This window comes from Pituophis catenifer, unplaced genomic scaffold, assembly GCF_029215685.1.
Source record: "Pituophis catenifer annectens isolate HBS135680 unplaced genomic scaffold, rPitCat1.0.hap2 SCAF_2, whole genome shotgun sequence".
Classification (NCBI taxonomy): domain Eukaryota; kingdom Metazoa; phylum Chordata; class Lepidosauria; order Squamata; family Colubridae; genus Pituophis; species Pituophis catenifer.
Genome location: NW_027256882.1, coordinates 190939568 through 190967228, shown reverse-complemented (window position 1 = coordinate 190967228; position 27661 = coordinate 190939568). Strand labels below are relative to the sequence as shown.

Here is a 27661-nt window from a genome sequence, read left to right as displayed (position 1 = left end):
TGTTCAGTATTAAAGCTCACAACTTTTTTAATTGGTTAGATTATTTTTGAAACTGAGGGTTTAATTGAATACATAAAAACGCTCACTAGCAGTTGCAATTAAGAAACCTTATCTTACATTGGTTGGTAGAAGGCATCTCATTTGATTAAATAATATAATATTTTTTTCAACACTTGCTTTTGATATGATTCATTTTTAATGTTTTACAATCTAAATGTGCTAATCAGTAATCATATTACTAGTAATGCAGTTTACACACATGAATGTATGCATTTCACAAGAACTGTCATTGTGCCATTTCCTAACTTGCTCTCATTTGAAGCATTTTCTTTTCTGAAAATATTTGAAAATGCTAAAACTTAGTCCAACCAGCGGTTGATTAACCGCTGATATATAAATCAACAAGCTCCTAAGAATATAAAGGTATCAATAAGCCCTATAGTTCAGGGTTGAAATGAGGGGTCCCTGATGCTCTCTGATATTAGTTGTTTTCTTGCAGATGTTTCCTTATCCAAACTAGGTAACATCATTTCCACAAATACAACCCAAAATACGGAACAGATATGTAGGCAACACCTTCACTATAATAAAAAAGGACCAATAAGAGAACACCCACAGAATCATCAATAACATATTCAAAGGAATCCAGTTTACCAGAAAAGAAGAAAACAACAATTCACTACTCTTCCTAAACATCCTGATCAGCAGAGACCAAAATGGCAAACTAGAAACACAAGTATAAAGAAAAACTACTCATGCCAACTAAGTACTCCACTTAGGGGTGAAATCTAAATTCTTTTGCTACCGGTTCTGTGGGCGTGGCTTGGTGGGCATGGCTTGGTGGGCATGTGACTGGGTGGGCGTGGCCAGTTTGACGTCACTCACGTCACTCACTGTTAGAGCCAGGAGCTCCACATTGTAACACAGAAGCACATTCTGTCTTTCACAGAATGTCACAGAAGCCAGGAGCTGCACAAAAGCACAATCTGCCTTTCTGAAGCCCCCAGCACTTCGAGTTTCCCTCTGGCTTGACTACCCAGGCAACATATTTTCCAACAAAATGAATATCCATGCAACTTTATCAAAAAGTACCTGAGCACCCAACCCAATACAGCACTACCAACACAAGCCCTAAAAAGAATAACACTGCCATACAGAAGAACATCTCAGAAATCACCAACACATTGCTACAACCACATGGAATCAGCATAGCACACAAGACAACTAAAGCCCTTCAAAACATTGTAAGTAAACCAAAAAACCTAGCAGCCTCAGAAGAAAAAACGAGTCATCTACAACATACAGTGTAATGACTGCAACAACCACTATGTAGACAAACAGGCAGAAGTCTGGCAGAACACATCCATGAACAGCAACTAGCAGTCAGAAGAAATGATGAAAACTCTTTTAAGTTCACAACACATGGACAGATTTAACCATATTTTCAATTGAGACATTGTGACCATCCTACACCAAGCCAAGTCCAAAAACAGTAGGGAATTTCTAGAAGCCTGGCACTCTGACAAATTAACTATCAATAAACACATAGACATAAACAATATCTATATACTATGCAAAAGAGACGATCAACAAGCCAAAAAGGGAACAAAAAGACCAAAACAACTCCCCACCAGCAATCAGCAACTAGATTAACTCCAGGCTTAACATCAGATTAACAATCAAGTAAACAATACCCCAATTAAGGAACTGCCAAACAAGCCAACAATTAACTGTCCAACTAAAGAACTTCTAAGACAGGGATCCTCAAACTTTTTAAACAGGTGACCAATTCATGGTGCCTCAGACTATTGGGGGGGCCGGACTGGCTGGGTGGGCATGGCTAGGAGGCTGTGTGACTACGTGGGCTTGACCAATTTACCAGTCCATTAAACAATGCACACAAATTAAACTTTAATTTGTTTTGCTCCTGGGAGTGTTTTATTTGCTTTTGTTTGCATGTTACTCTTTTGGTTGACTTTTCTTTTTACTAGATCATTTTTTCAGTTGTTTAGGAGTCTAGTGGTTCACTTCAGGAAACTCAATTTTGCAGCAATTCTTCACAGACCCAAGGAGCTTACAATCTCTCTCTCTCTCTCTCCCTCTCCCTCCCTCCCTCTCTCTCTCTCTCTCTCTCCCCCTATCTCTTTCTCTTTTTGTCTCTGTATATCTTTTTTTTCTCTCTCTCTTTGTCTCTCTGTGTCTTCTCTCTCTTTTTCCCTCCCCCCTCTCTCTTTCTTGCTCTCTCTCTTTCTGTCTGTGTGTGTTCTCTCTCTCTCTCTATTTCCCTCTCTCTCTTTCTCTCTCTCTGTCTCTCTTTCTCTCTCTTTCTTTTACTCTCTTTCTCTCTTCTTCTCTCTCTTCTCTTTCTCTCTCTCTCTCTCTGTCTATCTTCTGGAGGCGGGGGTGTCAAAAATGGGGTGCGCAGATGCCCCGGGAGTTCTCCTTGCACCCCGTTTTTGGCCTGCAGAGTGCTACTGGAGGCGGGGGAGGTCAAAAACAGGCATGTTTTTGGCCTCCTGGAGTGTCCACTCACCCTGTTTTTCACCTCCCCCACCTCCAGAAGCACTCTGCAGGCCAAAAATGTTGGCTTTACCTTCCAATTCCAGCCCATGGGCCTCTTGAAGGTAAGTCCTGCGCTCAGCCGAAGGGTGGGGGCCGGCAGGTGGGTGGGGCGATGTGGGCGGGGCAGCCTCATGGTCCTGCACAGGCCAAATGTTTGGCTTCAGCGGGCCGTATATGGCCTGCGGGCTGTAGTTTGAGGACCCTTGCTCTAAGACCACTCCCACCAACACTGAAAGGGCAAGCCACTAGAATATAAACAGAGGAAACCCCACTCCTTACTAGAACTGATGATGTTACCTAGTTTGGGTAATGAAATGTCTGCAAGAAAATAACCAAGCTCAGAGAGCACCAAGGACCCCTCATATGGAGATACATTCTATAATAATTTAGTTGTTAATTAATTTAGTTACAAGTCTCTACACTATAATTTCAGTGGGGTTTGTGTGTACAGTATATTGTACATGTATTATTGCCATAATTATGGTTGGTCACATAGCCAGATAGATTTAGCATTTTTTTCACTTATCGAATCCTTCACCTGGGATAGGTAGATGTTATTTGATGATGTTAAAGGTATCATCACAGGATGTAAGCCATTTCAAATAAAGCTGCCTTTTGCAATTGATTGAATGTGATCTTGCAATGCTAATTCTGTTCAATTGGTGCTCCAGATGTTTTGGGATTACACTCAAGGCACCTATTATTATTACTCTTTCTCTTCTATTCTGCTGTCTCTAGATATTGCCACATCAACTATCCATGCTTTTTTGTCTTTCCTATCGACAATTGTTAAGTGTACAGTGATATATGGCATGGACTTGTCTGTTGAATTCTAAAGTCCCAGGGTACTTTAGCCCCTTCATTTTCTATTGTTTATTTTATAGTCCGCCAGTTCTTGCTTGCAGTCAAATAGTATTTCTTATAGATATTCCAATGCATCACTGTTGTTATTTTGTCATGCCGTTGTTATCTGCGCAATCTTCTTCCAGCAGCTAACTATGTGGTCCACACAATTTTGAGCAGCAATTTTATATCAGATAGTGTTTTTTCCATACATAGAACATAGTTCTATCTATAATATTCTATAATAGAACATTATAGAATATTATATCATAATATATATCATTATAGAAATATTCTATAATGCCCTGTCACCATCTGATATAGAATCTACAGCTTCAGATTGTCCTTGTAAAAAAAAGTCTAGCAGATGTTTTTGTTGTTTGATAGTCATGGCCTGACTTGTTCCATATCATTTACTGTGGAATCAGTGCTATGACAAACAATAGCAGTGATACTGAATCTCCTTGAACGGTTCCTTTCTTGATATTGGCCACTCTCAGCCTGTCACCATTGACCAGCAACTGTGTCTTCCATTGTGCCATTGGTCTTTGCACAAAGCTTCTGATGTTTCTATTGATTCCTGTTATTTCTGGACACTTGATTATTCAAAAATATGGCAGGGAGTTGAATGCTTTCTTGTAATCAATCCAAGCTATATTCAGTCTGGTCTTTCTTCTATCATTATCATTATTATATTCTGAATCATCATCATCATCATCATCATCAGATATACTGCTGGGATCATAAACTGGACACAGGCAGAGCTGGACAGCCTGGATAGGAAAACAAGAAAACTGATGACCATACACTATGCGCTGCACCCGTGTAGTCACGTCGACAGGCTATATTTGCCCAGAAAAAGCAGGCAGCAGAGGACTTCTGCAAGTGAAGCAGACAGTCGAAGAAGAGAAGCATTCTCTGGCAGATTATGTGAAAGACAGTGTTGAACCAGCTCTGCTGGAGGTCAACAAGAGGAAGCTGCTCAAAGTGCAACAAACCAAGACTCAATATAAGAAAACTCGGGCTGACAGCTGGTGTAACAAAGCACTGCATGGGCAGTTCCTTGAGAAGATCCAGGAAAAAGTAGATAAGGAAAAGACCTGGTTATGGCTGACCAACGGAACACTGAAGAAAGAGACAGAAGCCTTGATTCTTGCAGCCAGGAACAAGCCATCAGAACGAATGTAATCAAAGCCAGAATAGAAAAATCTGCTGATGACCCCAAATGCAGACTCTGCAAAGAAGTGGATGAAACCATTGATCATATTCTGAGCTGTTGCAAGACAATAGCTCAGGCTGACTACAAACAACGTCATAACACAGTCGCTCAGATGGTTCACTGGAACTTGTGTCACAACTACCATCTGCCTGTAGCAAAGAACTGCTGGGATCATAAGCCTGAAAAAGTGGTTGAAAATGAGCATGCAGAACTCCTGTGGGACTTTTAAATACAGACTGACAAAGTTTTGGAACACAATACCCTGGATATCATGATTGTGGAGACGAAAAAAGTGTGAATCGTTGACATTGCCATACCTGGTGACAGCAGAATCAATGAGAAACAACTTGAAAAAGTCAGCAGATATCAGGACTTGAGAATCGAACTGCAGAGACTCTGGCATAAACCCAGTGCAGGTGGTTCCAGTGGTACTCGGCACACTGGGTGTTGTGCCTAAAGACTTAGGCAAGCACTTAAAAACAATTGGCACTGACAAGATCACCATTGGTCAGCTGCAGAAGACCACCTTACTGGGATCTGCTCGCATAATCCGCCGATACATCATGCAGTCCTAAACGCTTGGGAAGTGTTCGACTAGTGATTTGGGATACGAAATCCAGCATGGTCATCTCGTTTACTGTGTATACTGTCGTCGTTATTATTATTATTATTATTATTATTATTATTATTATTATTATTATTATTGCTGAAGATAAGCAGCAAGAAAAAATCACAAAGTACCAGGACTTGCAAATTGAAGTTGAGCGACTGTGGAAAAAGAAATCGTGTGTTGTCCCGATTGTAATTGGAGCTCTTGGAGCAATATGCAAAGGGCTACCCCACTATTTAGAAATTCTAAATTTACCAGACTTGAACATTTTGACTCTACAAAAAACCACCATACTCGGAACTGCTTACATCCTCCGACAATATCTTAACAGTTCCTAGGTCCTTGGTTAGGGCTCAAGCTGCTGAGCTATTAACCAGCCTCAAAGGCTGTGAATCTCACTAAAGATTAAATAATAATAATAATAATAATAATAATAATAATAATAATAATAATAATAATAATAATAATTTGGTTGCAACAATAGCAACCAAAGCAGGCAAGATCATAGAAGAGGATGGAATAGAACTAGAGAATGAAGAAATGATAAAGGCAGTAAAATCAGAAGAAGGCTACAAGTACTTGGGGATTTTAGAAGCCTCTGACTTAATGCATAATAAAGTCAAGGAATTAACTTCAGCCAAGTACATTCGACGAATTCGTAAGATATTAATGTCCAAATTGAGTGGAGGAAACATCATAAAAGCCATAAATACCTGGGCTATACCTGTGATTAGATACTCTGCAGGAATAATTGACTGGACCCAGATGGAGTTAGACAATTTGGACAGAAAAACAAGGAAGCTTATGACAATGAATCATGCCTTGCACCCTAAAAGTGATGTTGACCGATTATATTTACCAAAAGTAGAGGGTGGTCGAGGACTCCTACAAGTAAAGCAGACTGTGGAAGAAGAAAAATGCAGCTTGAATGATTACATCCAGAAAAGTGAAGAACCAATGATTAAGGAAGTAAATAAAGGAGGCCTTTTAAAGACAACTAAAACAAAAGCAGAATATAAGAAAGAAGTAATTGAGCAGCGAGCTGAAAATTGGAAACACAAAGCTCTGCATGGCCAATACTTGAAAAGTATTGAAGGGAAAGCTGACCAGAAACTAACTTGGAACTGGTTAAGATCAGGAGTACTGAAAAAAGAAACAGAAAGCTTTATTTTGGCAGCTCAAGAACAAGCCCCAGCCACAAACTGTATGAAGGCAAAAATTCAACATGTTACCACCAACAGCAAATGCCGCCTCTGCAATGAAAAAGAAGAGACAGTTGACCACCTGATCAGTGGGTGCAGCAAAATTTCACAAACTGACTACCTACAACGCCATGACCGTGTTGCTAAAATCATTCACTGGAAATTGTGCCAGAAGTTTGGATTTGAGTACAGCAAAAACCACTGGGAACATCAGGTTGAGAAAGTTTTAGAGAATGAGAAACTCAAGATCTTGTGGGACTTTAGGATTCAGACTGACAGGCACTTGGTCCACAACACACCTGACATAACAATAGTTGAAAAGAAAAAAGTATGGTTCATTGACATTGCAATACCTGGTGATGCACGAATTGAAGATAAGCAGCAAGAAAAAATCACAAAGTACCGGGACTTACAAATTGAAGTTGAGCGACTGTGGAAAAAGAAATCGTGTGTTGTCCCGATTGTAATTGGAGCCCTCGGAGCAATACCCAAAGGGCTACCCCGCTATTTAACAGTTCCTAGGTCCTTGGTTAGGACTCGAGCTGCTGAGCTATTAACCAGCCTCAAAGGCTGTGAATCTCACTAAAGATTAACCAATAAATAATAATAATAATAACAACAACAACAACAACAACAACAATAATAATAACCAACAACAACAACAACAACAACAACAACAATAATAATAATAATAATAATAATAATAATAATAATAATATCCTGAAACCAGTAGGTTTCCACACTGATTCAGCATTGTAGATAAATGTTTACAAATGTTTGTTGACTTTGCATGCTAGGACTGAAAGAGGGTGACTGATCCAAGGTGATGGCTAAAGAAGGGCCAGAACCTGGGCATTCCTTGTTCCTAGTCCAGCTCCTTAAATTGAGCAGCCGCATCAGAGGTTTAGTACCTGTCAGTTATGTTATACAACCCAAATTACTGTACTTTGCAACTTACTACTTTAAATTACTGTGTTATTAATGTAACAAAATAAGATGATAGAAGGAGACCTGGGGAGGTTTTTTGTTAGTGAACAGAACTTCAACACAAGAAAGCACATTCTTTTGAAATTGCCGATTAGAAACTATTGATTTGCCTGAGAGAGAAGTCGATTTTTGATCTTAGTAAGTCTTAATAAGTCTATGATGGATGAACCTAGTAGAAATGAAGTCCTTTTCTTTTCTTTCTGTTCTTTTCTTTCTGTTCTTTTTTTTTCTTTTTTAAGTGGCTCAGGCTAACTGCTTGTGAATTGTATGGTTACATAGTATTTCAATAGTGTTAAATACACACACACAGAGTCTCCCCAAAAATTGGAAGAGGAAGGAAGGGCTCAAACATTCATACACCCATCCCCAAAATCACATTTTATCCCCCTTTTACAAATGTAATTATTTTTATTTTAAAAATACCAGATACAAGACTGTAAGAAGAAACCCTGCTTTGTCCTACATAAAAGACAGCAAAACAGATTTTACATCTCTTTATAAGCAACTTTGTTTGAATCCTAGACAAGTATCAGTATCTGAAATTATACTGTATAATTCTGAAGTACAGTGATTCAGTTATTAAGTAAGATATCACATGACCCTCCTGTCATTAAATGAACCACTGCGATTATTAAAGGAGCCATGAGACTGCAACTTGAAATTTCACTGCATGTTTTTCTATTGACTCGGCTTGTTGGAATCCAGGAGTGAAGCAGCCAAATCTCAATTATGTTACTGCAGGAATGCTGTGATGGTCATAAATGTGAATACCAGTTATAAAGTTACCTTCTCAGCACCATCATAACTTTGAATGGTTGCTAAACAGGGCAGTTCTTAAGCAATATAATATGTATGTTTCCTGTTTTATGTGTATGATTTCTTATTTTGGTCCTAAAGCTCACCACTTCATTGGCAAACCAACAGTTTGCAGTGAATCCTGAGAACTTCTCATGGTATTTTACCTCAATCCCATTTGCTGTGTTTGAGATGACATGGCCTAGCCAAGAGTAAATAGGGAATGGTGACCGGAAAACTCTTAGACAGATCTTAAAATCAGCTATGTATTAATGGTGGAGACTCTCCAGGTGATGGAATGCATCACAATAATAAAGCTTAGGTTCATTTAATATGGAATCTTAAGAACCCAGTTTATCTTTAAAAATGGTCTTGGTCCATAAAACTGAATTACCAGATCATAGGTTTCTTTATATTTCTCCAACTCCAGTCACACATTATACTGTATATCATATTCCTTTTCAATAAAATTTCATTTCCAAAGTTGAATGTGATGTAGAATGCACAAAGGGTATTACAGACAGATTTATTTATATATATATTTGCACAACCAAGATCGCATGCCCATCTAGAGCAGTTGTGGGGGTCTGAGCTACTGCTTATATTATTATCCTTGCAATTGTAATTTTAGTATCATTCATGACTATATTTTTTTTATTAAACTTGCATAACTGCATAATTATATTTTATGCATTTAGTCCAACGCTTGCTTTCAAAAACACAAGAAAGCAAATAAGCAGTGAAGGGTTTTTCTGTTTGGTTTTCTTTATGAATTTACATTAACAGTTCTTTAATTTGTGCTTCCTTATGCCTGCCTTGTTAGATAGTTGTGTCATTGATTTTGAATCTGTTTGAGTGTATAAAAGCGGTGTTGATTTTATACATCTGAAATTACTAACAGCTGATGTTTAAGCCAAAGATGTAAAACTGAAACAAACATTGATAAAACTTACCATTTTAAATACCCACCCCTGAATAGTTGTCACAAAACACAGATGGCCATTGGATGCCCCAAAGCATAATCCAGATTGCCAGAACAGCTGGCTGACAAACAGAGCTGCGGAATCAAGCCAAAGTACTGATTTTGATGTAATGCTTCATTTTGCCTCTTTTTTTCTGACAACCACTAAGGAGAATTAACACAAGGAGGAGAATGAAGAGGAGAGTGAGATATATCTTATGGTTTGGAAGGGCAAGATGAATACGGTGACTTGAAAGCCATCAGGTTACATCTCCATGAGGAAATGGTTGTCTCAGGAATCTCTAATGTTTGTCCCAAACCTCATGGCATAGTTTCTGAAGCTCACCACCATGCTCATCATGGAACATGGCAGGCTCTGCCAAATAGAGTCAGCTCTGGAATTGAAACAGAATCAAAATTAATTTGCCCGTGTTTCCAACTCGTAAATATATTGTTATACTCTTGATGTTAAGTCAATAATGTTGCATAAAGAGGCTGAACATTTCCAACATTTCAGTTCTAATTTAACTAGGAAAAAAATGACTTGTATGCTAGATGCTTGATTTAAATATCTGTAAATCTGCCTTAAATTTTCTGTTCTTTATTCATTTCATTTTTAAAATTCAGATGGGAAAATTAATTTTCCTTTCCTTTCCTTTCCTTTCCTTTCCTTTCCTTTCCTTTCCTTTCCTCTCCTCTCCTTTCCTTTCCTTTCCTTTCCTTTCCTCTCCTTTACTTTCCTTTCCTTTCCTTTCCCTCCCTTCCCTTCCCTTCCCTTCCCTTCCCTTATTATTCAAGGTAGAATAGTAGGTTATTACTGGCATTCTTGGTTTAGTTTACTGACCTTCATCATGTTGAAGTTTTCTGGCTACCTAAACTTCCAAATTGAAAAAAAAAAAACAAACACAGTGGATATTCCTTATGGAACACCTTCTCCAGAGATTTGGATGGTCCCTCTTTTCATTGCCTTCCAGAAGGATATTAAGAACTGATTCTAAGTGAGCCTAATATTTGTGTTTCTGAGAGGATGGTGTTATAGCATTTAGTGGTGTCTAAGAGGATTTTTAATTTTGTGTATTTCAGTGTAGGTAAAATCTGTTAGCTAGTTTGGGATATTTTATATAATATGGCCAGCCATATTTTTTTCTAGTAAATGAATAAATAAACATGTCTTCCTTTGGGTCATCATTAAAGTGTGGAAAGCACTGTAGAACACTGGAGAGATGATTATACACAATGAAATTGAAGACATTCATACACACTTGGCTACTTTGTAATTATGCTATTTTAAGAATGTCACAGTTCATTTCATCAGTCGTCAAAATTTCACTAAAAGTCTCTTCTCCTTTGAAAGATATATTAAAACTACATTCTTTTTCATCACATTGAATAAGAAATGGTAGAGAAAAATGCAGATTTTTCTCTATATGGCATCTAGTAGTATTTCATCTCGTTCTACGATCACACAGATAAGATTAAGATTGTCCTTTAAATTTTCAATGATTGTACATTTTTTCTAGCTAGATTGTTCCAATTTTAATAGAAGGTAAATAAATAAATATTCCTCCATACTCCCAGTGATTCTTGGCAGTTAAAATGTTTAAAAACAAGATATACATATACAAAATATACAAAAACAGAACAAACATATATTCTCTTTGTTACATTCTGCACAAACTTAACATAGGTAGTATTTGTCTATTACATTTTCTAGCCTGCTTGCTTATAAACCATCTCATTTTTCAGGTTTCTCAGGAAAAAAAGACCTTTTCATTAAGTAAGATGGAGTTCTCTACTCTGTTTTCCTACCAGAATCTCCAAAGTTGTATGTATAGTTGTATGGATTTGTAGCTCTGATTTGCACCTTTGTTGTAGGTATTATTATTATTACATTATTACATGCAAATTAGCGTTCCTAATGGGCTTGGAGAATCATAAAATGTTCTTTTACCCCAAAATATATTACTGAGCCTCCTCTTCACTTGCCCTCATACCTTCCATGTTGGTCTCTGTTGACTTGATTTTGTTTTACTTTGTTTTGTTTCTGGGCAGTTGCCACACTTGTAAGCAAGGCTGCAGCCATTCACCATTTTATCTCTGCTGGAAGCTAATGATGTTGTTCAAGATATAGGCTCTTTTTGAAGCTGGTTTTCTGCAGCATAGTCCCTTCTGTGATGAATTGAAAAAAAATACTAGGACACCATGACATACAAGGATACAATTTTGGGACAGAGGACAACAATTGATTGATTTGGTTTTAGTTTACAATAATGTAGAGCCGTAATGGCTAACCTATGGCACGCGTGCCACAGGTGGCACGCGGAGCCATATCGGTGGGCATGTGAACTCAGCTCTGGCACGCATGTGCACACCGGCCAGTTGATTTTCGGGCCTTCTGGGCCCACCAGATATCAGGAAACAGGCTACAGAGCTTTTCTAGGAGCTTGGGGAGGGCAAAAACAGCCTTTCCCACCCCTCTGGAGGCCCTCCAGAGGCCAGAAATGGCCCGTTTGCCGACTTCCAGTCCCACCATTGCATGCCAAAAACGGGGGGAGCGCGGGGGGGTCGCATGTGCATGCGCGGGGGGGCAAGGTGCATAGAATTATGGGTGTGGGCACGTTCGTGCGCGACCCCCCCCTTGCACTTCCCCCGCTTTTGGCACACGATGGCAAAAAGGTTAGCCATCACTGATGTAGAGACTCATCCCAAGGAAAATATCAAATGCCATTATTGGGCAATTATTTTTCTCCAAGGGTAGAGAATTAGATCCTGTCGCCCTTAAACCTTATGAAGCCAAAACACTAGTTCTGATATTATTCATAACTCAGATGGGAATCTATGCAATGAAGAATACCATGAAAGTGCTACAAACCAAATTTTAAAGAGCAATTCTTGCTGCCCCAGGAGATGTAGCCCTTGGCACTCTTAGACTTGAGGCAGGGATGCATATAATAGAGCTAAAGGCCTGGAGCATGAAGATTAATTATTCTCCAATGGCCTATTAGCCTTATTATTAGTGGAGGACTATTTTCTTATCTAGAGGGGTGCTATAAAGTCTGAGTAAGCATGTTATATAGGCTTCTTACTCTGAATTATGAAAAGACCAGGCATGTACTCTCATAACGGATAGATGTTATAGAGGTCATTAAGATGCTCCAGAACAGCAGAGCTGGATGTCAAGGGGACTTTGGTTGCTGGCCAAATATTAAACATCTCTCACATTCCCTGGCCTGAGGAAGGATTTCTTTGGACACACAATAATACATTACCATCAACCTTCCTACAGAATAGATATGCCAACCCCCTTTATCCGAACAGTTTTGCCTTTGTGGTTGAGAAGATATCTAAGCAATTGTCCATGTACTTCTGTACTACAATTTCCAAGGGCACCATGCCATTTTAAGAATACTTGATGCCCATAGAACATAATGATTGACGGTACCCGTTCATCTGAACACTTGCATTTAGAATGATTTTGAAGGAGGAGTGTGTGTTAGCGCTCCCTAAGTTTTGGCAGCCTAGGTCACTGCCTACTCTTAGTCTAAAAGCAACCCTGTCAGTCACATATGGAATTCCCTATCTATAACAGTATTGTAGAAAAACAAACTTTGATTAAATAAAACTCCTGGTTTCATGTTCCAGTGCTAGCATTATCAGTAAGGGGGCTAAATTCTGTATAACTGTGTTTCAAACATGCTCTCAAAGATTGTATCTCCAATTACTATGATTTTATATGCTTGTATGTGGATCATTGATCATCATCATAATCAGGCAAGGGCCACTGAGGTGAAAATGTCAAAACTGATGAAGAGTTCTGTTTTCATGAGGTTTATAAGTCCAATATCAATTCTCTGCAACAAATTGACCGTTTCAAGCACCACTGATCCTAAAAATAGACACTTTCCTTACAAGTTTCCCCCCTTCTGCAAGTATTTTTACGTTTCTTAAAATCCTGCTCCAGAGGGAACATTCTTAGGTTATCCCTGGTTGTATTAGGAGATCTAATCTATAGGGGATTTATCTTATTTCATTTTTGTTACTCTCCTAGCCCATTCATATTAATAAGAAAAAATTAAAACTCAGCATGGATACAGAAAAAGTACAGTATGTGCTCACCATCAATGTTACGTTAACTTTATATTATGGGTAGACCTTATAATATGAGCTGTTCAGAAATGCAGAGGGAGTTTAATTGCCCTCATGACCTCAGAGTTTTTTGTAAAGATCTGACCAGCTATTTGAGAAACAGTGACCATTTGGCTTGATCCATCAGGCTTCTAAATGAACTGAACATTAACTAACATGTATTGTATTGTCTTCATTTTGGATGCAAAAAAGCCACTTTTCCAAAAATTGTAACTGTCAGAAAAATTGGAATCTTGTGATGAAGACAGCAACAAAGGCAAAACATATTTTTGAAAAATGTTTTTCTTCTCTTTGAGCTACTTTTTGAAAATCAAAGCTATTTACAGTTGGTAGCAGGGTGGATTTGATTTAAATCGAGTTGATTTAAATCACAATTTAAATCATGATTTAAATCACTAGTAAAAAGGCTTGATTTAAATCAACTCGATTTAAATCATAATTTTTAAAGAGCAACTGTCATCTCTGCTACTCCTTTGACCCACTGTTGACTCACCAATAGTCCCAGTGTTGCAGAATATACAGCCTCATGCTACATAACTAAGCTCCATTTCATGCTGAATAAACTAAATTATTTATGTATCTTAAATAGAAACTATCTTATGATAGATTTTTACCCCAAAAGTTTTTTATTAAAATAAATTTGATAAAAATCAAAAAAATCCGATTTAAATCAAAAAAATCTGATTTTTTTTAATTTTTTTTAAAAAAATCATTGATTTTTATCCACCCTGGTTGGTAGGCTTCTTGCTAGCATACTTCCAGAAATCAAAATTTGGGAATAGAATTGGTTTGTTCAATCTTATGCTCGCAATACCGATAGGAATGGGCTGACCACAAAGATTAATATGCAAAATAGTTTCCTCCCACTGTAATGATAAACAATAGTTTTATCAAAAGAGGATGAATGATGGGGACTGAGGAAAATATTTTTATTAATATTTGGAAAAATAAAAGGTTGTGGGCTCAATTCTGATAAAGAAAACCCATCTTTAGAGTTAGGGCTGTGCAGTGCTTGAGATACAGTTCTGAAAAGGTGGTTTTAAGCGCATGAGATTATTAGAATAGTGTCATTTGCTCTATTTGCACTCCTGTGTGCTCTGAAGCACTGCACAATCCTACCATGAAGCAACTTGCTTCTAAATTCTTGCCTGTTGCATAAATGGGTTTCTCCAGTTACTCATGGGTGAGTGGAAGACACTTTTCATGTGTTCAAAGAAAGGTTTGAAAGGCTACATAGAATGACCCAAATTCCTTTGCAAATCATTTGATTTGACATTTCTGTAGACTATGGGGAATATTTTTGTTTTACGTGCTTTGGTTTCTACTAAGCATCTCTCTTCTTTCCACAGCTTTTAGTCGTGCTCCTGTTCCTATGGCAGTGGTCCGGAGGGAACTCTCTTGTGAAAGCTACCCAATAGAGCTCCGTTGCCCAGGAACAGATGTTATCATGATTGAAAGTGCCAACTATGGCAGGACAGATGATAAAATCTGTGACTCAGATCCTGCTCAGATGGAGAATATCCGCTGTTATCTGCCAGATGCTTATAAGATTATGACTCAAAGGTAAGGTTGAACATTCTTGCCGGATGGGTTTTGCTTTAATCTTGTTTGCTATTTATGAAAGTCTGTTATTGTTTGAGGCTGTTAAGGTATTTGCAATCTGTTTTCATGCTTCACAGCTATGGTAGTGTAAAAATGAACAAAACAGTGAGTTACAGATCACAGAACTTTATTCAGATCTTCGGAAATGATTTAAACCTAAACTCAGTATTTATTGTACAAGAACCCCAAGTTGTAATGACCTTAATTTAGACATTTTTCATCTGTGGTCCCTTTATAGTTTCTCATTTCCTTTTATCTGGTGCCTTTTCTTTTTCTTTTTCTTTTTCCTATTGACTTGCCACCCTAAAGCACATATTTTCTCTTGTCCTAAATTTCCCAGGGATTAGAAACTGGTCATGGAAGTATGTATTACATTAACTTCAGATGTGACTAGAAAACATTTAGAAGTGGATTTTCTTTGACTGGAATCCTTACAGCTCCATGCTTTGTTTTCCCCCCCTCTTTTTCTTGTTTGAACTTAGTCCCACTTTTAATTTAGACCTTTGTAGATGTCACAGATGCTTCACATATGTTCTCTCCATAGTCCTTGCCCAGCCATATAAGGTGAGTTGTAGATGAGGGACCTGAAACTGAGTGACAGAGCTCTAACCTACTGAGTTCATGGCAGAAGCTAGAATTAAACAGGATTCCTTATTTAATAGTCCATTAATTTAGATAGCAGACCACATAATCATAAAATTTACTTCAAAATTTAATCATTCCTTTTCTGAGATTCTCATCCTCTATTTTGCCCTCTGGTCTTGTTCCATCTTGAAAACAAACAAACAAGCCAATCACACTTACTACCAGCTGAAAATCACTGTATAATCCTCTTCTTGATAGCTAACACTGCCTACTTAATCTTGCTTCCCTTTAAATGTATATGTGCAGTGTTATAACCTCTATTTGAACAAATATATTTATGTAAGCTTTGAGTTGGTCCTTTCTTTATATAAGTATGTCACAATTCTGACAGAATATCTGTTTTATAAAGAAGCAGCATCATTCAACAAAATGTTCCTAAATTTCACATAGGACCCCAATGTTCCCAGAGATTATCCACAATTTATTTCTGAAATACTTAATGTCTATTTTTGTTGAAAAGCTTTCTAAATATCTGACCACATTTTTTATCATTTCATTTTAAATTCTCATTAACATTAGCTTGAGTAAGCATTTATATCCAGAAAATATAAAACCAAATGCATTTTTAGCTTGAAAGCTAGCCTCACATGCTTTCATCTTAAAATAATAATTGATATTTGAACCTCTAATGGAAATGATGACATACATTAACTATTATGACTTTGTAGTCTCTCTCTCTCTCTCTCTCTCTCTCTCTCTCTCTCTGTGTGTGTGTGTGTGTGTGTGTGTGTGTGTGTGTGTGTGTGTGTCATTTCTATTATATAAAAAGTCTAGTGATGGTTTAACTATGAGATTATTTGTTTGCTGCTTTATATACATTACATACATTATGTACACTATATACATTTGTTTACACTTTATATACATTATATATGGTTTTCACTTTAATGAAAATATAAAGGGAATATCATGGGAATAAATTCCAGTAAAGCAAATCTGGACTGTTTATGTGCAAGAAATATAAGCAACACATTAAAATAACTACATACCTAGAATTCTTGTCATTCGAAAGACTGCCATTCCTATATTTTTTAAGTGTCTTCTGCTTGAAAGAGTACTAGTCTGTAATTTTGTTGTAAGGGCCCTGATAAAGCTGAGCCAGGACTTTGAAATTGCCCATTAAGAGTTGCTAGCAGGCTAGATAGGCACGCATACAGGTCATAGGGCTGGAAGCGACCTTGGAGGTCTGATAGTTCAGTCCCCTGACCAAGGTAGGAATTCTTATACCAGTGATGGCGAACCTTTTTGGCACTGAGTGCTGAAAAGGAAGTGTGCGTGTGCGCGCGTGGCACCAAGTGCCAAAAAGGGAGCAGTTCGTATGCGTCTGGGCCGAGACCAGCAATAGGAGTTGCCCAGGGGTGTGCACGCGCCAGAGAGTACTTGCGGTTTTTTCAGGTTACTGCCAGCAAGTCTTTAGATTACTGTCATGCATGTGCATGTGCCGATCAGCTGGCCAGCGCACATGCTCACACCAGAAAATGGAAGACCAGCTCTTCCAGTTTCTGGCACTGACACAAGCACAAAGGCCAGCTGATTGTCATGCGTACATGCATGGAAGAGGAACAGACAGCACTGCACGTGCCAGGCGACATTGCTCCATGTGCCACTTTGGGCACACGTGCCATAGGATCGCAAACACGGCCTTATACCATCTTAGACAAATAGGTGCCCAATTTTTATTGAAAACCTCCAGTGGTGGAGCACCCAAAATTTCCATATGCAAGCAATCCCACTGATTAATTGCTCTCACTGTCAGGAAGTATCATCATGTGGCTTTACAATAATGTAGAATTAACTTATCTAGTCATGTTTCCTGTCTGGTTTATCCAGCAGGGCCGATAATAGGTGAGAGCTGCTATTAGGGTCTTATTAACTTGCAAAGCTTTCAAGTTGCCATGAGCAGGAGGGAGGGAGAACTGATAGAGCTGATTGATTTCCCTAACTGAAGCCACATTCCACAGATGCTTTCTTACCGCAATCAGTAGGAGGGTGTTGGGTTTCACAGCCAGCCAAAGTGGTTAATTGGAGAATGTGATTTATGACATGGCCAGGGAGGAGGGGAGAGACAGGGTCATAGGGGAACATAAATCTATATGGGATTAGTTCTAACTGCATCCGAATATTGCCAAAATGGTGCTCCTAATAAATGACTGTATTTCTTTTGAAGTTTGGCTCATGGCTCATGAATTAATTAGGGCATCTTTCGGAAACTTCACAGATCTATCTTGTGGCAGTAAGATGGTAAAGCAACAGTACTTCTCCACCATTATTGCATCCATGAATTGCTGTTTAGCAGCTTTCTGGGCTGGGGGAACCTGGATATTCCAAGGCTGTGCAGAGGAATCTTCAGAGTATCTGTGGATAAAATTGCTCAAATTTGTTCCTAGCCCTGCAGAAATGCCTGGGTCACAGTCTTGCTCTGCTATCTGACAACAGTTTGAACTTCTTGGACCTGAGAAAGCAGACAAGATTCTTATGATTGTCAACACAGCCAGTTGCTCATTAGACCCATGCCTCTCCTGGTTGGCTCAGGCCAGTGGTGGGATTCAGCCGGTCTTGACCGGTTCAGGAAAACCTGTAGTAGAAATTTGGCTGGCCATGCCCACCCCGCCCCACCCCGCCACTACTTGCAGAATCTAGCCACTGTGTACTTCTGCTCACTGCTGTTAGCAAAGGTAAGGCCGAAGGGCATGGGCTGGCAGGTGAGTGGGGGACAGCGAGCTGGCGGAGGGGTGATACTGGCGGCAGGTGAACTGATGCACACAGGGAGGGAGAGAAGCACGCGGAAGATTGTGGCACTGGAGCCCTTCCCGTGTGTTTTCCAAAGCCGGCCTGCCTGTGAGGGAAGCACGCGGAAGATCACCAGCCAGACTAGCAAGGTGGAGGGGTTGAGTGGGCAGCCCTTAGGAGAGCACTGCACTGGGTTGCTGTGTGCTCTTGGGTCTCCTGCCCATCTCTGCTTCTGCAAGGCAAAAAGAAAGCCATAAAAGTCTTCGCCCGCACCCTCCTGGGGCCCTGGTCTCAGGGCCAATTCGAGTACGTCCTCCATGGACTGCTAAGAGCCCAAAGCTGGTAGCACCAAGACAGCCCACGCCTCCTGCTGCTTTGGGCTCAGAGCTGAAAGCCGCGTCCAGGAAGCACTCCAGTGGAGAGAAGCTGCCGAAGTCAGCCCTAGCTAGGAATCTCAAATACAGATGAGAATGAACATTGTGTTGTAGCCAGTGGTAAATTAGCCACCTGCAAACTCCGTCTCTCAAGGAGCCCAGCCACTCACAATCGCTGAGCTGCCTGGACTCCCAGTGAAGGGATGGGGTCCTTCAGACTCTTAGTTTGGCCACCTGTTTAGTAGCTCCAGCCAGTGGCTAATACACAAACATTCATTCCCGACCATATTTGAGATTCCTAGCTGCAGTTTACTCGTGAGCATCATTGGCCGGGAGAGGCAGGGAAAAAGGCCAATAGTGCTCACAAGTAAACTGCAGATTAGAGGCAGCTGACAGATCACTGGCTTGCTCGCTTAACTGCTCACTCCTCAGGCAAAGATGTTGTGAGCGGGGAGGCTCAACCCCCTTAGGAGCCCCGAAGCACTTGCCGCCCCTCTGACACCCACCAAGCCTCTTCCTGGGGGGAGGGAGGGGAGACAAGAGACAGAGAGATAGGGGGAGGGAATAGAGAGAGACAAGAGACACACACAGAGAGAGAAAGAGAGAGGGATGAGTGAGAGGAGATGAGAGAGAGTAAAAGAGATGGAGAGATGAGAAACAGAGAGAGAGAGAAAGAAAGAGATGAGAGAAATGAAAGAAAAAGAGAAAGGAGATGAGAGGGAGGGAGGGAGAAAGAGATGAGAGAGGGAGGGAGGAAAGAGAGAGACAGAGAGAGAGAGATACCTGTTTAAAAGAAAATAGAAAAATGGCTCTGAGTATTTAAGGTTGCAGACCCCTGGGTTAGGCAAACACCATGGTCATTAAGTGAATGTTGTGGTCATTTAAGCAAACACTGTGGTTATTAAACAAGTCCATTTTCCACAATGGGCATTTTTAACCAGAAACCAGAAGGAATTGTTGGAAACTGGCAAAAAATATAGAAAACCTCAGTCACATGACTGTGGGATGTTGTCATAAGTGTGTGCGTGTGTGTGTGTGTTTGTGTGTGTGTGTGTATATATATATATATATGGCTGTCAAAACTCCAAAAACAGATCAAGTAGCTCTGGGGAGGTCAGTGGTAAATTAGAACACTTGCTGAGCAACCGGCCATTAAGCAAGGATCACTTGTATTTGGTTTGCCTTAAGGGTTCAGAGCTGTATGGAATCTGGTTTCCTTTGACCCTTTGGGGGATTGCAAAAGGTCCGGATGGGGGAATCCTCATAGGGGGAATAGGATCGTGACTGCCTAGCCGCGCCCACCCAGTCACATGGCCACCTAGCCACATCCACCAGCCACATGGCCATCCATGGGAATGTGCAACGGGAGGAAAAGCACTTTCAGGCGGAAGTGCTGCAATCCCCTCCCCAAATCCAAAACGGTTCCCAGTTCCCCGCTGCACATTGCAGGGGAACTGGCCGCCCGCCGCCTGAAACGCGGCTCTGATTATTGCGTTGGGGTATCCGGGCAGCGGTGGCTGGAAAGGAGGGGCATTTTTCTTTAGGAGCTCTCGTTCAGCTTGCTCGGCTCCTGGGCACAGAGAGGCAGCAGCTCTTCACATTGCAGGGGAGTGAAGTCATTGCGGCCATTGCCTGCCCTAAGCTGCCTGCTGGATGGCCAGAGGGGTGACCAGCCGCAAATCGTGGCATCCGCCTTGTTCCCCGAAGCTGCCGGGCAGATTCTCCCCCCCCCCCGACCGTCCCAAAGAGGGTTGTTCCTCAGGCTGTGCCCCAACCCAGATCCCTGCCGCCTGGAACTGCCCGAAAATGGCCGAAGGGTGGGGGCTGGCGGGTGGGCGGGGCTACATTCGGCGTATAAGACGCACCCAGATTTTCACCTCCTTTTTGGGGGTAAAAAAGTATGTCTTATACACCGAAAAATACCGTATTGAAGTAGGAAAATCATGTACAAAAATGTATCTTAGAACAATATGTACATTTTTGCTAAATCAGAAATTTAAGATAAAGTATATTAAAGCAAATTAGAGTTAGAAAAAGGAGAAACTGGCCAAAATTGAAGAGGACCCTCCCCCCATTCCTACGTATACAGAATCTGTAGCAAAAGGTGTCATGGGGGAGGGGGACAATGAATAACTCTCCATTATTATTTCTGCTATTGTGGTTGCAACAATCCTCCCCAAACAGCTTACAGGCAGGGACAGCTTATACAAACAATTATAGATCAGAATATAATAAATACTACTTAAAAACAAATGAATGTTATGGCATCTTCCCGCACAGCAGTTGGTACCCATGGCCCTATGAGAGGAAGAATCCAGCTGAGCTGCCTTCTGTAGTCTTCGTTGTCTGCATTTCTCCCTCACTCTGATTTTCTAACGCGATAGCACAGTGTTAAAAAATCAAGCAAAATGCTATTTAATCCATACTGGGCATTAGAGGTTGGTGGTGATCCTCTTACAACTCTCCTAGTGGGAGATCCTTTTCGAGAGCAGAATCACCAATCCATTAGACTCTTCCTTACAAATTGGATCTAGGCCAAATTCACACAGACATGGAAAAAAGAGAAGGAGGGAAAAGGGAAAACTATTAAATTCCTGTTCTGGCTCAGTTAGAAAGAAGAGGTGTGATTCATCTGACTGAAGGGGCAATATTCCAGATCAAGTCTATTGGAAACATGGTCATAGATTATTACTGACTTTAAAAAAAGTTTAAATCTCCTGAGGAGATCAATTTTATCCTGGGGGACTGAGGAAGATAATATAGTCAAATCTTTATGTTTTTATTTTTTCTTTGAGAAAACATGGAAGAAGCACCAGGTGATTGAGGAGAGCCAATATCCCTACCTTCAAAGAGGGAGAAAAGGACGAAAGGAACTGTAGACCAGATTAGACAACCTGTGACCCACTGGGTCATTGTTTCAGAGCTGTTCCCTTACTTAAACTGAGAAACGGACTGACCAAGGGCAAAAAAGCAGTGGGAGCAGGAGCAATTTTTGATTTCTTGCTGCCTTTTGACAACCAAAGTTGGGATTGGTCTATAATTTCTGGAGCTTTGGAGCCTTTACGGGGCTAGGAGGAGACAAGTGTATTAGATCTCCAGTGGCTGAAGGAGAGGGATCAGTCTAACCTGGAGGACTAGGTCGGCCAGTCTACTGAACTTCTTGGTAGTGGTGTGACAATGTGGCAGCAATGAATGGTGGATGTGATGTGCCCGTGCCTGGAGGTCGTGAGGGTCTGAATGGGAGTCAACAGACTCAGACTTAACCCAGACAAGACCGGGTGGCTGTGGGTATTGCCTCCTAAAGACTATGTTGATTGTCCATCCTTGGTTCTGGGGGGTGGGGAGAAATTGTCCCCCTCAGAACGGGCTCGCAATTTGGGTGTCCTCCTAGACTCACAGCTAAGATTAGAGCAACATCTGTCAGCTGTGGCTAGGGGGACCTTTGCACAGGTTCGCCTAGTGCACCAATTGTGACCCTACTTGGATCAGGAGGCTCTCCTCATGTCCTTGTCACCTCACGGTTAGATTATTGCAACACACTCTACATGGGACTACCCTTGAAGAGTGTTCGGAGACTACAGTTGGTCCAGAACGCAGTCGCGCAAGTTGTCGTGGGTGCACTAGGTACACCCACATTACACCAATTCTCCGCAAGCTGCACTGGCTCCCTATTGGTCTCTGGTCACAATTCAAGGTGTTGGTTATTACCTTTAAAGCCCTACATGGCTCAGGGCCAGGGTATCTTCGAGACCGTCTTCTACCGCATAGCTCCCAGCGACCGGTAAGATCCCACAGAGTTGGTCTCCTCCAGGTCCCATCAGTTAAACAATGCCAGCTGGCTGGCCCGCAGGGGAGGGCCTTCTCTTTGGCTGCCCCAGCTCTCTGGAACCAGTTACCTCCTGAGATCCGGACCATCCCCACCCTATTGGCCTTCCGAAAAGCAGTGAAGACCTGGCTTTTCTGGCAGGCCTGGGGCCGTTGATCTCGCTGTTGCGATCTGGCGAGATCCGGCCATGAATGGTGTGAATGGGTTTTAATTGTTTTTAATGTTTTAATGTTTAATGTTTTTATATATTTAAGCCGCCTTGAGTCTTCAGAGAAAGGCGGCATACAAGTTGAACAAATAAATAAATAAATAAATTAACCACAAATTTGCCAAATTTTAATTCCTCAGAAATCGTAGGACCCAGTTTTGGGATGCTTTTTGTAAGTTAACCCTTTTGAGATATCTTTGTTCAAACTTTGTTTCCCTATGATGTACTGTTTTGCCCAGTTAAAGGTTACAGAGATGATAATTTCAGTAGTATATAGATGGTCTGATGCTTGATATCTCGGAAGATTCTAAAGTAAATCATAAATTTATTTTTTTGTACTGAGAAGTGAATTATGTTCATTAACCAAATGGTTCCTTCTGACTCTGTAATTTTATTCTGTGAATCTGTGTTGATGAATACTTTGCTTCCAAATGTGCTTTATTGTTATCTATTTATTTATTACATTTTTATCCCTTCCTTTCCCTAAATTGGTTAGGGCAGCATTTAGATCCCCCACCTTCATAAGAATTGGTAAGAATACTGAAAAATAATAACTAAATATTTTCAGTTGATTTTTTAGAATCATTTAAAAACCATAATCAAACCATCCTTTCAGTCAATCAAAACATTAATGTGTCTAAATGCCAGAAGTAAAAAAAAAAAGCATTACAAGGATTTTAACCATGTTGAAAAGTCCCAAGTCTGCAGACTGTAATTCTTTTTTCAAGTTCTGGAGAGAAAGCCTTTAGGATGCTCCTCAAAAATAAAATGTTGTTCTTTTCACAAAAATTTAGTGCATCCCTTCTACACGATCATCCTGCTCATCAATTGTAATTGTCATCCGAAATCCTGTTCAGTAGTTCATTACAAAGGAGTTCTTTTCAATGTCAGTATTAAAACTTGGGGCTATATTTCATTATTTTTCAGGTGGATAGCTAAGACTTATTTTATCCCCTTACTTTTAAATTGGTTTAATCGTTGTCAATCATTATTCATGTTGATTACTTTTTTTTTATTTATTTGCCTTTTGAGTCAGTGTTAATTTCTGGTGATTGTCTGGATTAGTTCCCAAAACATTTTCCTTATAATGTTTTTGGAACAGGTTTGTCCTTACTTTCTTCCTATATCTGAGAGAGGGTGACTGGCCCAAGGTCACCCAGCTAGCTTCATGCCTATGACTTGACAAAGATATTTATTGCAGAGAGGGAGAGGGAGAGGGAGAGGGAGAGGGAGGGAGAGAGTGGGAGAGAGAGAGAGAGAGAGAGAGAGGAGCATTTAAGAACCAAAACATAGATTTATTTATTAATCACATTTATATAGACCTTTATCTCACAGCTCTGAGAAGCATATAAATAATAACAACAAACAAAAGCAACAATACAAAAATATAAAACCCAGATTTATTTATTAATCAAATTTATATAGCCACCATATCTATTTATCTTCCCTATTACAAAGAATCAGTGGTATTCCATCTATGTCTGATATATATTCAAATGATTGCTACTGTTTATATTTTCACTTTAAAAACTGCATCAATTAATTAAACAGCAAAAGATACAAATGGCATATGTAAAATGAGTTAGTAAATTAATGCAGATGGGAAGAAAGAAAGAAAAGGAAATGTATAATATATCCTGTATTGTAACTCCACATAAATTAATTACAGTGGTACCTTGATACTCAACTTTTTTTGAAACTCAATGAATTTTACTCAATGCATTTTCACATGAACATTTTAAATTTTTTTAAATCACATCTCCAACAGCAAGGCAACTGGACCCAACTTTTATTAACATTATTCAAGGTGTCCAGTATATATGTGTTGTCCCAGCTGAAGCCAGGTCCTGCACTTGAGCCCTTTTCCCCCACAGAGATCTTCTGAGTAGGATCTCTTCCAACTCCTATTGAATTTATTGTCATCACTGCTATCAAATGTTCCCTCACAAGGAGGCTATATGGGTCATTTCTCCCCTCCCCCATCCAATAAATTCTGAGATGCTTCTGGTTATGAACATGCAAGACAGTTTTACTTTATTGCGTGAATTCAGAACTAAAGTGAACATCAGCCCTAGTTTACTACCTATCATTAAAACAACATAGTTCTACAACTAGGTTTACACAGATACATAAGCATTAGAATTATTTTATGCAATGGGTGGTAATGCAGCCAAACAGAAAGACATTTAGCATAGCAAATTTTTGGGTTATCAGAAAAAGTTTCAATATTTTATTAGCTTCAGGGTATTTTTATTCTCAGTTATTTGGACGGAGTTCAGAGATATTTGCACAGTGCTGCTGAGGCCAAAAAAATTCTTATCTTCAGCTCCTGCTCAAATCTTATTGAAAGATTGCAAATGTTCCATGTTCTGTGTTTCTGCTTACCACCAACTTCAGGCTACTTATCTTTACCTTTTTAATTAGACTTTTCTTTGTTCTATATAATTGACCTTGATAGAAAAAAATGGAATGGAAAATAGAAAAAAGAAAGAAATGTTGAGCAATAGTCACTTTTCCAACTGTGATTAACTTTTTCCTTTCCCTCCTCCTCACCCTCATGGTTTTTCAAGCTTGCTGAAAATTTATTTGGCAGAAATAGTTTTTTCTTTTTTAACTTTTCTATCATTTTTGGTTTATACAATACTATTATCGCTAATAATTACATATTTAATGCATGTAGGGACTGTTCAAATATCGGCTGCAATAAGTTTTGACTAAAGCAGGTTGGGAATTTGTATGGCTCAACCACAGGCTTTCCACTATTACTTCATAACTGTTTTCAGCCTTTTTAGAGGCTGTAACACAACTTTAAATCCCATTTTAAATTGCAATACTTGCCCACTAAAATAATATTTTTGGATTCCTTATATTTTGCAGGAGAATATATAAATCTAAGATGGATTAATATTTGGCAATTTGTTGTTGTTTCCCAACATGAATACTCACTCCTTCTTTCACAAATGCTCACAGGATCCCATGCATGGTCCTGCTAATATGGTGCAAGTTCTGCCCCTTTTCTATGCAGATAATCCTCAATTTACAACCAATCACTTAATGACCATTCAAAATTACAGAATAGTCAAAAAAGTTACGACCCGGTCTCCAAGTTACAACTGATATACCTCTCCAAAGAAATAATTTCATTAGCAGTCAACTCACTTTTACAACCGGTTTGGTTTGATCATCTGGTAAAATGATTTGAATAGCTTATTCTTGAGCAGCCAAAAACAAGCCTTCTGTTTCTTTTTTTTTTAATGTTCCATTTGTAAGCCATTGCTTTGTTTTATCTTTATCCTCTTTCCCCTTGTCTTCTGTAGAAATAGACCAATGTATCTATGTAATGCTTTTCCATGCTATTTCAATATATACATTTTATTTCTTGTACATTCTGTAAGTTCCTATTTTTAAATGCTTGTTCTTAGCTGTCTTATATAATCAGCCAATGCATAGCTTCTCTTCTTCAGTAGTTTGTTTGACTTGAAGCAAACCTCTGCCTCCAATTGTGTGGGACTCATACAATATATCAATATCACTACAGGGATGTAATACATAGTCAATAGCTTTCTTGTTTTCGGTCCAAACAGTCTAGTTCAACTTGTGTACAGTTAATATTTCCAGCAGTAAATCATATAGAGCCAGTTTGATCTACTGGACTACTGCAATACTCTCTACATGGGGCTCCCCTTGAAGAGCACCCGGAGGCTCCAACTGGTCCAGAATGCGGCCACGCGGGTGATTATGGGAGCGTCATGGCGCTCCCATGTAACACCTCTCCTGCATGTACTGGCTCCCGGTGGTCCTCCAGGTGCAATTCAAGATGTTGGTGACCACCTTTAGAGCACGCCATGGCTTAGGGCCTGGATATTTATGGGACGGCCTTCTGCCACCGAGAGCCTCCCACTGGCCAGTACGCTCCCACAGAGAGGGGCTCCTCCGGGTGCCGTCAGCCAAACAATGCTGACTGGCGGCCCCCAGGGGGAGAGCTTTCTCTGTGGGAGCACCTGCCCTCTGGAACGAGCTCCCCCCGGAGATACGGACTATTCCGGATTTATGTACTTTCCGTCGGGCCCTCAAAACCTTTTTATTTCATCAAATCGGGCTGGCCTAATCTCTCCAATTGTGTATTTTAATTTGGATTTTTAATCGGGGATTTTAACTGTCGGGCCAAAATGTTTAATTTATTTTTAAATTGTTTTTAAATTTTGTATTTGATGTTTTTTACTTCTGGCTGTTCACCGCCCTGAGTCCTTTGGGAGAAGGGCGGTATATAAATTCAAATATTAAATTAAATTATTAAATTAAATTAATTGCTAAGGCAGCAGGCTAGAAAACAGGAGACCATAAGTTTAAGTCCTGCCTTAGGTATGAAAGCCAACTGGGTGACATTAGGCCAGTTACCATATATATATATATATATATATATATATATATATATATATATATATATATATATATATATATATATATATATATATATATAAACATAAACCCTACGAAGAAGTAAGAAAATTGATACTGTACCTTTACAGGGAGGATACATAAGATATGGGTGTGGCCTACTGATGAAAGCAAACGAGCTAGAAATGGATCTATTTAGGTCTCCCACCTAGCAGTTAGAGCTTGCTAGCTGTTAGAAAAGAAAAAAAGCCCAGAACCGAGTAGATGTGATTCTACTGAGCTGGAGCTACAAAAAACCTTGGTTATGTAGGGAAAACCTGGCTAGAAGAAAAAAAAAAACACACACACACACACACACACATATATATCTATCATTGTTGTTGTTGTTGTTACTACTAATTACTATTATATTTTTAAAGAAGCTGCTGATGTATTATGGATTTTCCCCAAAGTTATGTAGTCTGAAAGAATATATTTAATTGATGAACCATGTGTAATTATCAGTGCTGCACTCTTGTTTTTGATAAAGTTTTTGTTGTTTTCATAAAGTTTT

At 39.7% G+C, this 27661-nt stretch overlaps 1 protein-coding gene across 1 annotated transcript in view; it reads left to right on the top strand.

Moving 5' to 3' along the window:
* Positions 1 to 27661, top strand: part of ADGRL3 (adhesion G protein-coupled receptor L3) — a 425730-nt gene that overhangs the window by 73276 nt on the left and 324793 nt on the right. The window contains exon 4 of the mRNA XM_070938393.1: positions 14675 to 14888. Coding sequence (XP_070794494.1) covers positions 14675 to 14888 — 214 coding nt within the window. The remainder of the gene's footprint in view (positions 1 to 14674; positions 14889 to 27661) is intronic.